This window comes from Leptinotarsa decemlineata, unplaced genomic scaffold (assembly GCF_025532065.1).
Source record: "Leptinotarsa decemlineata unplaced genomic scaffold, Ldec_3_MD MMD2_tig00000690_RagTag_RagTag, whole genome shotgun sequence".
Classification (NCBI taxonomy): domain Eukaryota; kingdom Metazoa; phylum Arthropoda; class Insecta; order Coleoptera; family Chrysomelidae; genus Leptinotarsa; species Leptinotarsa decemlineata.
Window position 1 is genome coordinate 599,450 of NW_027412554.1, and position 11,336 is coordinate 610,785.

The 11,336-nt window shown below is 31.4% G+C and overlaps 2 protein-coding genes and 1 long non-coding RNA gene across 6 annotated transcripts; 2 read left to right on the forward strand and 1 right to left on the reverse strand.

The window, feature by feature from the left end:
• Window positions 1-566: 566 nt before the first annotated feature.
• Window positions 567-5,945, forward strand: LOC141482068 (uncharacterized). Of its 3 annotated transcripts, XM_074174629.1 has the most exons (4): window positions 567-921; window positions 1,708-1,844; window positions 4,254-4,375; window positions 4,434-5,945. In XM_074174629.1, the coding sequence occupies exons 1-4, from the start codon at window positions 871-873 to the stop codon at window positions 4,445-4,447; spliced, it is 324 nt and encodes a 107-aa protein (XP_074030730.1). In that variant the 5' UTR covers window positions 567-870; the 3' UTR covers window positions 4,448-5,945. The 3 variants fall into 3 exon arrangements, with proteins under 3 accessions (XP_074030730.1, XP_074030729.1, XP_074030731.1); XM_074174628.1 differs by lacking the exons at window positions 4,254-4,375; window positions 4,434-5,945 and adding an exon at window positions 1,909-4,234; XM_074174630.1 differs by lacking the exons at window positions 4,254-4,375; window positions 4,434-5,945 and adding an exon at window positions 3,903-4,234 and having other exon boundaries at window positions 764-921.
• Window positions 4,225-6,440, reverse strand: LOC141482069 (uncharacterized). Its single transcript, XR_012465314.1, has 2 exons — window positions 5,968-6,440; window positions 4,225-4,601 (listed from the first exon to the last, which is right to left on the reverse strand). It is a non-coding gene; the product is annotated as an uncharacterized lncRNA (long non-coding RNA).
• Window positions 6,441-6,452: 12 nt separating this feature from the next.
• Window positions 6,453-10,638, forward strand: ReepB (Receptor expression enhancing protein B). 2 transcript variants are annotated; one of them, XM_023167668.2, is made up of 5 exons: window positions 6,453-6,634; window positions 6,685-6,824; window positions 9,848-10,080; window positions 10,139-10,274; window positions 10,358-10,638. In XM_023167668.2, exons 2-5 carry the CDS (start codon window positions 6,695-6,697, stop codon window positions 10,384-10,386), a joined length of 528 nt encoding a protein of 175 aa, XP_023023436.1. In that variant the 5' UTR covers window positions 6,453-6,634; window positions 6,685-6,694; the 3' UTR covers window positions 10,387-10,638. The 2 variants fall into 2 exon arrangements, with proteins under 2 accessions (XP_023023436.1, XP_023023438.1); XM_023167670.2 differs by having other exon boundaries at window positions 6,474-6,634; window positions 6,692-6,824.
• The last annotated feature ends 698 nt before the right edge of the window (window positions 10,639-11,336 follow it).

Genomic DNA, 11,336 nt, shown 5'->3' on the forward strand with positions numbered 1-11,336 from the left:
GCGGCCCCAATAGCAAATTTCTAGTTGTGAGAAAACGATCGCAAAGTAGCAGTAGAGAGAGATTTCATGGAGTGTGTATGATACAAATAAAAAATGAAATAATTCGTGGACACACAACACTCCAAAAAGGGAGGCAAACCGCGGACACTTGGCTGCACCGCGCTGATGAAGCCAATAGCTAGAAACACGTGTCCGCGGTTTGCCTATCTTTATGGAGTGTTGTGTCCACGAATTGTTTCATTTTTGATAACATTTTTGAAAATTTCTGAATTCAACTAATTTCCGTGAGTTACCTTATATAATTTCACCTGAATATAATTTGAAATTTTCAGTCGATACAGTTTTGACAAAATCTTTCATCGCTCCTAGTCTGTATTCTATTCCCAGATAGAGTTCAATATAGAAACTAATATCAATATAGTGTCAACCGTATCTCAAAATATTTATTGAATTTAAGAACTCGCCCCGAAACAAATACGTGACGTCATTGGAGGAACACGGATTTCCCCTTACCTCAACTACTTTCTTATCTAAAACTGACTCTTTTTCGTAACCCCCACCTAAGATTCCTAGAAACCCTGGTGTTGGTAACGCTTAGATTTTGTTTTGAACTTTTTGAAGGAACCACCTGTTGCTTTTAACAACACTTACGAGAGTTTTCCCAAGATGGCGCTATTCTGAACTGTTCGAGTCCCCGCTGAGTCAGTCAAATTAATTATTATCTGTCATTGTCAAAAAGAATTTTCAACTTTTGGTATTTTGAAATTGATATTTTTTGTCATCCCAATCTTTACATTACATTTTTTATTATAGTTTTCGTTCGTTAGTTCTCAGTTATTTTAGTTTGGATACATTTTTCAGTAGTAATAAATGTGTGGACAGTGTAAAAATTCGAGTAATCATCTGTATTCAGTGCCAAAGGTAAATGAAACATTTTATAATTACTGTCAATCCACCACGGATAAACTAAGTTTGTATCAGCCTACACCAAAAACCAACTTTATATTTTGAATAATCCTTCACCCTTTCAAATCCACCTTCTGCTACTAGAGTATCATTATTTTCTTAATCATAATATCAAATTGAAAATAAACATTTACTTATGATTTTTTTTAATTTTTTTAAATACAACTCAATACCTATTTGCAAGAAAAGTCTACTCATAGAATCATAGATACCTACAGATGAATATTACAGTATGCAGATAGATTTATTGCATTTCTACAGAATTATTATGAGAAGTAAGTAAGTTTACAGTTACATGAAATTTAACATCCATTTAAAATATCATGATATTAATATCAGCATAAAATTTTAAACAAATAAAAAATTAAATCTATATCAACAATTAATAAATCATAGATTAAGTTTGAAAATCACTGACTGAGTAGGGCTCCATGTCAAACAAATAGTTCCCCAAGCCTAACAGAATGTTGTATATTTTTGAAATCTTGTGGAAAATTATTGTAGAACTCGAGGGTGTTGTTGTACTGTGGACTTGTATAAAAAAAAATTATTGGGTGGTTAAAAGACTACTCATGTATGATGAGAAACCTAATGCTCTCTTAAATATATACTCGTAGTAATTGTTAGCATATAGAATTCCAAGCAACCAAACAGTATGCTCTTTTAACTTTACTTGTTCTCAATTGGTGATTTGAATGGGTTTATTTGTGCATTGTACCTGATCGAAACTGTAATTTATAGGATGAAAACAAGAGGAAACTGTGGATGGATGCTGTTAGGAAATATCTGCCTGATGGTGCTTTTATTTGCTCAAAGCATTTTCCCATCCATTTCATTGGTGAGAAAAAACTATTGAAGGGTGCCAAACCATCATGCATGTGAGTATTCAGTTTCTACAGCACTACCTATAAATCCTATCAAAGATTTGTATATTTTTTCAAGGTGCACTTATAGAGAAGTACTTAATTGTACGAATTTCAAGAAAACGTGCACCATTTCCAGAACCAGTTTACTAATAATTTCTGTAGTTGGAAAGTATCCGTTGAATAAGGTATCAAAAGCAAATTTGATCACATACAAATCAAGAGAGAACACTTGGTGTTATCAAAATGATAAATATCAAATTATTCATATATGAAATGATAAATAACCTCTTCTAGCTTTACCTATCTACAAAAAAAGGTTCTTTTCAACCGGCTGTTCTCTAACGGAGAAGTTCGCAGTTGGAAACAAACACTCTATGCCATTCATTTCTCTTGAAGATAAAAGATTGTTGTTGTTTTCAGTTCAACTCAAGCATATCAATGTCCTTTTACAAATTTCATAAAAGGCTCATAACGGACTTTAAAGAAAGTTATTGATAACATAATATGAGAAGAGATATTTATTTAACAATTATTTAATTGAATCATGTTGAAAAAGGGATATGTCACAAATTGTCTGAATGTGTGGAGTTTAGTTATATCATTTCATATTATTTTTCATTTCAATGATCGCAGCTGCTGTTTTGTTCAATATTTTACATCATATTTTCCCTTCATACCTTTCATAAAAGTACATCATTATTCAATACGGGCTAATAGATGCTAATATAATAAAAGGTGATAGTGGAAGAAAGTTGAACAACATTTTCTACAAATGCCTGATTCACAGAAAATTAACTTCATTAACTTCACCCTGTATTTCCTGATATTTCATATTTGTCAATATCTGTGTAAGCATCCTGCTTACACATGGAAATAATAAATACGATATCATTATTATAAACAGCCTCTTCTGAGAACATAATCAAAAAGAGGTGTATCTTTTAGAATCTTTCTTGTGAGACGGGAATAATGAAATGCCAGTAGGTATAAAAAAAATTAATGGAAAAGTTGTTATCGAACAAAGGGTTATATTTAGGTATACATGCTAAGAATCGCACGTTAAAAGGTAAGATTTCGTTAATCCCTGTTCGCACAAGTTTCGACTTCTGAGGGCTGCCGTTTGTAGGGGAACGACAGCTGGTTAACAGAAAAACAAATTTTAACAAATACCATTTTAGTCTTTTGTCCATGTTTATTTACAGGGATCTCAATTTATTCATTTGTATATAGGTGAACCCCAATTTTTGTTTACAATAAATTATATAACAAAGACAGCTTGTACTGTAACCACTTATACTACTACTAGTATAATTATTATAGACACATTTATGTGTGTTGAATGAAGGACAATCAAAGTAATGAAAAACATTTACATGAGCAAAGAGTGAGATTCTTAAAAATATTTTCATTATTACAGAAGAAATTGATTTTATCAGAGTAGTTATTTTCAAGTCTCAACATTTCAGATAAAGGAGAATGATACCAATAGTTAGTTAAGTGATATGGTGTAATAAATAGCTTTATTTGTCTAATGGACCTCCATGGAACGTTGGAAGTTATAAGGGAGAGAATTTCTGGACAATCAATGAAACCAGATATAATTTTGAATAGATAAAATAATGATTTAGTGTAACTTCGATTCTGAAATTAACATGAAATATTTCTAAAATCGAACTGAATGTATAAACCCATCCTGTATAATTTCGTAATAGTTAGTTTCCTGGCTTTGCCCTGATCATTTTCAGTAAAAATATTTGACTGCAACTGAGACAATCATATTCAGTTGCGTTGATGAAGTAATCTTAGAGAATAAAGTTGATACTGAAATTAGTTTCAATGAATATCTTATGAGGAGTACTTCGTCAACGCCGCTGACTGTCGTAGTTGCAGTTGAAACGTTTGGAGTTTACCAAAGAAGACAACAGCAAAACCCGAAAACCAACCAAAACATTGAAGTCAGTCATGAAATCATACTACATGAGCTATTGAAAATTGTTGATGAAGGATGCTGAAATTTTCCCAGATTCAAAGATTGATTTTCATTTTTTTATAACTGGTTTTATTTTTCAGTTTGCAGTTGGATTATCCAGTGGAAAAAACTCCGTTTGAAACATGAACAACTGAAATACTTGAATTCCTATATTTAGTTCTGTGATCAGTTTTTTCAAAGAATATTTGATAAAGCTTCTGCCAAATATCTGATAAGGATTGTGTGATTATTTATATAGTTTTATTAATTTAATTAAATAACATTTATTGATCTAAAGGGTAAAACATGTTTTAGACAAGTAAATTGATGAATATATATGTGGTAGAAGATCATCATGAAAAATTTAGATTTTAGACAAGTTCTATTGTGAAATTGACGTGATAGTCATTTTTAAAATAAAAATAGGTATTTTGATATTTTTTATTTCTCAGTGAAACCGCTCCTGAACTTCCACTAAACGTTTTTCCTAGTCCATCCTGTAGTATTCTACCCGATTCACACTCTGTCACAAAACATCAATTGGCAAATTCTAGCAGTATTCAATCATTTGGAGGTGATAATGTTCACATATCCATAACAATTCCAGTCAACTTTGTTGATATCATTTTCAGCATTTTTGGGATGATGAGAGCTGCAGGTGGATGCAATACTCATCCCGAGTCAATTCAAGTTGGACAAATATTCCGCCTAATGTCCCTCTATTCTCTGATAAAACCGCCCAGGGAAAGTAATGTTAGTGGAGGAGAAATGATGAAAAATCCCTTCTTCATATTGGAGATCTGAAAGAAAAACAGCAAAAATTTATATTCTATATTGAAATAGAAGAAACTATCTCCAAAATTGAAGAGGACTTCTCAGGTATTGATGAAGCTTTTGCTTATTTCTGTGAATATGTCATAATTGATGATCACATTGTTTGAAAAAAAGAACTCTTTTACACGCTCAATGTAAAAGGTTGTAGTAAGCAATTAAAGTATATCAGAAGACATTTTGTATTTGTATTCTAAAAGACACTAAACTACTTTCATGCAGTCTGCAGAAATTCAACCATGGTGTTCTCTGAACATTACGGTATTTTACTTTTCGTGGAAACCTGAATATAAAAGAAATCCCATCACAAGGAAACTGGGAAGTTAATTTACCACTGGTAAGGATATTAAATACAATTTCACCTCAGACTGATGAAAAACTAACTTAACTTTTGAACGGTTTGACGTAGAAACATGAAAAAAACGTTTGGGGGCTATTACCGATACTATTTTTTGAAAAAAAAAACACTGTGATTGCTCGATAGATGGCTGGGGGAGGACTTCAACTTTTTTCAAAATTTTAATTGGCATGGGGGTCAAGTGTCAAATTGGTCTATCAGTGATGACCTGCACATGCAATCATAGCAAAAAATATGACTCAATGAAATCAAATTAAAATAATAATAATGGAAGATATTTGAATTAAACTTTGTTCAATTTATGCTGGAACTGTAAATTTCAATAATTATAAATACAGAAATCTTATACTTTAATATACTTTTACAGACAATAAATAGTTCACATTCTTTCTGAACCAAAGAAGTTATTCAATACATCTGATGATCAATGGAAGGTAATTGACCATCTTACATCTATTGTGAATTAATAAATTTTGCCTTGTAATTTCTCTCGTTATTTGCAGAACCCAAAGGCTTGCATGACGAGTTCAAGGTGGGACTGTAGTGCTATTTCTCTTGAGTGATTTTGTGTACTTAACAAGATGTGTATGTATAAGAAAATCAATGTCCTGATTCATGAGTAGAACTGCTAGGTGGGATACACTTACATCCATAGTCACTATGAGTAGATGTATTTTGGTTGAATATCTATTAGAAAACAGCTGTGTTTCTACATTGTTATTACATTGTTCTTCGTATATAAACCGCTTATTCCAAATTTTATGCATCAATGAGGAAACTTTTTTTATTATTAATTTAAAAAAACCGGTTAAAAGTTGGTGCTTATTAAAATGATCTCTTAACAGGTAATCGAAAAGTTCGACAAAGAATTAACTGGGAATATTTCTTTGTAATTCAGTGAATTATTCAGTTGTTTTTCCATTCCAATACCATACTAAAAACATGTATTCAAGTATATTTTCTTTATACCTACTTACCACCTGCCACCTGTTTTGCGGAATTCGTTCCGATAAACAACCAATATCAACTACATAATAACATCTGCCAACATTTCTTGAGTTGAAATATCAAAAAATTACACGAAATTTCTTCAAAACTTTGCTTGGGTTGAAACTTCAACTAATAATTCACCAGAACTTGGACACTTATCTTTCAATTTAATAGGTACTGACAATTCGTCAATAACACTTAAAACACAAAAAATTCATTAACTCACTTTTTAAGTTATCCTAAAAGCACAGTAGGTATGAAAAATTAATGTGGAATTAAATATAAATACAAATACACCCTGTGTGATCTTATGATTACAGTTTACTGTAATGACTGCTTGCGCCATCTGAAACGGCGTAAACGGCGTTGATCTCTGCTAATCAAGTTAGCCATAAATCCCTCATTTTACCCCAAACTTTTGCAGGTATGAGTAGATGCACCAGGGTTTTTAGACATCTTACCCCCACCATATACAAATCCTGCAGGCAAACAAGCAGCAAGTAGCCAACGAATTTTGGTTTAGTTTTTTTCTGAAATTGTTGGTGTTTGTCGTTTTGAGGTTACAATCTAATTATAATAAGTATTTTTGTAAATTTGATTTGAAGTTCAAGGTTCAATAATCTGATATTCGCATATCCTTTATTAGAATCTTTGGTGAGTTTCAAGTAATTCTTTGGTGCATTGACTGCTATAACTACTAGTAGTTTTTAGAATATGGCCCAAAAATTTGGTGAAATAAAGCACCAGCTTGATGTGTCTTTGCATGACTCTTCTAAACCATGGACTTCCATTTTAGAACAAGCAGAAAAAAAGACTGGATTGGATAGGTTGTATATATTTGCAGGTAAAAAAATGAAGCACAGCAATAAGATCTATCAATTAATGAACCTTTATTAAAAAAAGAGTTCAATGATTATATTTGTCCTCTTTTCTATTTTATTGGATTCAGCCTCCTCCCTTCCTAAAACGTTAGGGCCTAGTACAGGTATGTTGGATAATTTGTTGACCTTTTGGAAAATCACATTAAACATTTGTTTCATTTTTTCCTATGTGAATACTGTTAATGACTTGCCAAAAGTGTTATAAAAAGATTATCAATTATACTTTTATAAAATTTTGACCTTCCCTACAAATACGATTAATCAAACCTTTTCAACTCTGCTGATAAATCAGAGGAATTATCTTGAAATATACTTGTACAAATAATTCTCTAAGAAACAGGGGATGTGGCAATGTTCTATTGATTAAATTAGTTTGACAAACCGGTGCATTTCTTAGTTTTGTATTTTCATTTTCTCCCCAAATGGTCTATAGGGTAGAAGATCGTTCGATTTTTTCAAAAGTAATAACGAGAGTTAACTTAGTCAAATTATGAAATTACCACCCCCTTAAAAACAACAATTTAATTAAGAGTAGCACTATTTTTCTTGTCATATACCTACCCTTCACCTATGAATTTTATTCATTTTCAAATGAATAGTCATTTTTCACAAAAATGAGTTATTCTGATCAAATTGATTAAACTATTAATATGAATGATGGATGGATGGATTATTTATGTTCTTTGTCTTTCAGAAAACCTTTCTAATTTATTTTTTCAGATTACCTACTTCACTAATATTGAAAAGATACAAAAGTACTTTCATTATAGAATTAGATTAGAAAAATACCCTGAAATCCTTTAAGTTACCAGTTCTTTATACTGATTTGATATGTCAAGCAAATTTACAAATGAAACTGAGATGAACAACATGAGTAGATACAACTAATTGGATAAAATAAAATTATTATAGATAAGATATATTAATGTGAAGTAGGAAAGAGGAGAGAACTTTCTTCCAAAAAATATTTCTGATGATTGAAATCCTTTCACCCACCTGAAAATCATATTTTTTCAATACAATGAAAGTTATCTGCTAATCATAAAAACATGCTCTACTTTATTTTGAGCCAAGAATTCCTCAGTTTCCATATCGAAGATTATTTATTTAGGGTCAAATCAATTTGGAGTAATAGCCTGGGAGAAAATATATTCAAGAAATACTTCATTGTGCAACTTTCATTAAACAGTTTTACAAAAAGCAACACGTGTTTTGCTATACAATAACTTCTTCAGGTGTGTCTTTACTAACTAAAGTCTACATATTCAAAGCTACATATATGTTTTAACAATTTGAAGTACCTGGATTTGTGTACCTGAGTTTGAGAATGAATCAATGAATATTAACATAAAGAAGAGAAAGTGTACAAACTCATTTAAATAAACATGTAATGAATGAAATTACCTGAGCTTATGTATCAGTTAATTGATTACTTGTAAATGAGCCGAATTTTCAAATCTATTTAGTTATAAACTTTCTAAAAGGTTTGAGTTTCAAACTTTTCTCTTCTAAATGTAACACATCATAGTCATTATCGAACTCATGTCCTTCTGCTAAAAGCTGGTTTGCAACTGTGGAATTGGTCTTTACATTCGAAAAACTACTTGTATGATCTTCAATTCTTTTGGGAAAAGTTCCCCCGTTTGGCCAATATAGAGTTTTGGACAAGAGCTACATGTCAACTTATATACTCCTGATCTAGCCGATACAGAAGCTTTTTCTTTATTGTTTTCAATAAATTCGTTCAAACTATTATTTGTTCTGTAAGCCACGTCTAAGCACTCCTTTTTCAAAATGTGAGCGATATTATTGGTGGGTTTACCAAGATATGATAATGTCCTATAGCGAACGGTACCGTTTTTTGTAGTTGGGTAGACCTGCTCCATGAATTGTTTCCATAGTTTTTTATAAAGAATGAAATCTAGATGATTGAGAGTAAATTACCTGTAGATAGATATTCAAGAAATCCCTGCTACAATATTGAAAATGTAGAAAGGAAATTTCAATATTGTAGGAGGGGTATCTTCAATGTATGAAGTTCTGATACAAAAGAACAAACTTGAACGATTCATTCACGTGTTTGCAAATTCTATATTGTAGTTTGATGAAGTTTGGACAAGTCTGAAGATGGGTCTGACTTTCGGACAGCAAGTTGATATTTGTATACTCTACTTGTCACATGTCTGTTGGTCTGTTCTACATGTGTTCTATGAAAATCAGAACATTTAATTTCATATATACCGTGGGATTCATTGAATATTTTGGAGGAATGTAGAAATTTTATTGTTAACGGTGAATATCGTTTTTATGTCCTGTTTTTTGAGAATTCGGCCAATTTTGTTGGTGTTACTGAGAAATTTGGCCGAAAGACTCGTTCATACCTAAACAGGTAAAAAATGTTTCATTTCCCCAACAATAACTTATCTTCCTCTGTAAATATACAACTCAAATGTGAAAGTTCCGGCAATAATTTACAGAATACCCAAAATGTTTCGTAATTTTTTTTTCATTACAACAAGAATCATTTTACATTGTCAACTATGTTTGCCAATGGAACTATTAATAAGTAATAGGTATTCTGTTGATAATTGTGATATTGCACTCACTTGGTGAAATATGGAAATGAAACTTAAATTTTTACTAATAATACCAACTATTTTTCAGGTGTTTCCAATTGGCGTCTGGTATCATCAGCGGTTGACGTAAATCGGACAGCAATTATTTTTCTGAGTACAGTTGGTGACTATATAATAAATAATAAGTTATTAAAAGGAACATATTGTTGAAACATCACTAATTGTTTCAGAAAAACAACTGCTTCATAAATTGGCGTTAGTTATACATCAACCGCTGATGATACCAAATGCCAATGGAAAATGCACAATTTGCTTTTAGTATGGTTTGATTTGTTAATAAAAACACTCATACAATGATGATATTAATGAGCATGTATCTGTTAGCTAGATTAATCACATTTTTGTTTCAGGTGGAATTGTACTAGTTGGATTATGGCTGGTGTTTGGATATTTTGCTCAGTTAGTATGTAATTCAGTGGGATTCTTATATCCAGCTTACATGTCTATAAAGGCTATTGAATCAAAATCTAAAGATGATGATACAAAATGGCTCACTTATTGGGTTGTATTTGCACTTTTTTCAATTGCTGAGTACTTTGCTGATTTCATTGTTGGATGGTTTCCTCTATATTGGCTCATTAAAGTAATTTGTGTAAACCAAATCTTTTACAGTGCCAATTAATACAAATAATTTTTTTCAGTGCATTTTTATGGTATGGCTGATGATTCCTACAGGTTTCAATGGATCTTTGATTTTGTACAACAGAATTATTAAACCATATTTTTTAAAACATGAACACAATATCGATGATGTCGTCAATAAAGTGAAGGACTCAGGTATTTATTGCAATGTTACTTTAAAAGTTACATTTTCAATAAGGACAATAAACTTTGATATCGGTAACTTTTCTTATTTTCAGCTCATAAAGTATTTGACAAAAGGGAATGAATCGTCTTAACGTAGAGTTCAACTACCGAAATACTTTGCCTGTATATGGAGCGTTTTTGGCCCTTCAGAAATCTGTTTGAGACATTTCAAATTTAGTATTTTTATATAAGCACAATGTATTACATTTTTTCAGTCCTTGCCTTACTGTTAAGATATATATTTACTAGAGCAATGAATCTGTTTTTAATGTGAAATATATTATAAGTGTGAATTTTTCAGGACTTGATTATATTATAGGCTTGTGAGTGTTTATTTTGTATTCATTTTTTTTTTAGAATCTATTATTGATTTTTTTCATCAACAATTTCGAAAAAAAGTAAAACTACACTAAATTTAAGTTCATAAGTCAGTCGGGAGCCAGGCGTTCAACATGGGTGCTTTGTTCACTCATTCGAATTGACTGTCGTGTTGGTCAGTGGTTCAAGCCCTAGTTTGAATGATCGATTTTCACTTGCTATCGTCCAACCCATGATAGGAATCACACGTTAAAAGGTAAGATCTCGTTAATCCTTAGCTCGCACAAGTTTCGTCTTTTGAGGGTTGTCGTTTGTAGGGGTGCGACAGCTGGTTAACGGAAAAACAGATTTTAAACAGATCAGTGATAGTATGGATGAAAGTAATATCAACCTACCATTAAATCATGTATAACAGGATTGATTAAACAAATATATATGTGTATCTTGATAATGAATATGATGAATATTTCCATTGTAGAACTTTCTGCTCTGGAAGAGATGAATACTGTCAGAATTAACAGCTCACTGTTTATTTGGTTTTTGTGGTTGAAGGTTAGGGTTAGGTCCAAAGTGAGGTTTGTTATGGCCTTGATCGAAAGAATCAAATTTTAATAGATGGTTTTTTCAAAACGTTAATTTTTTAGATTGTGTGAGGTTGAATACCCAAAAATTAGCAAAAAAATTGACATCTACACTGAAAATATATTAAAGGGT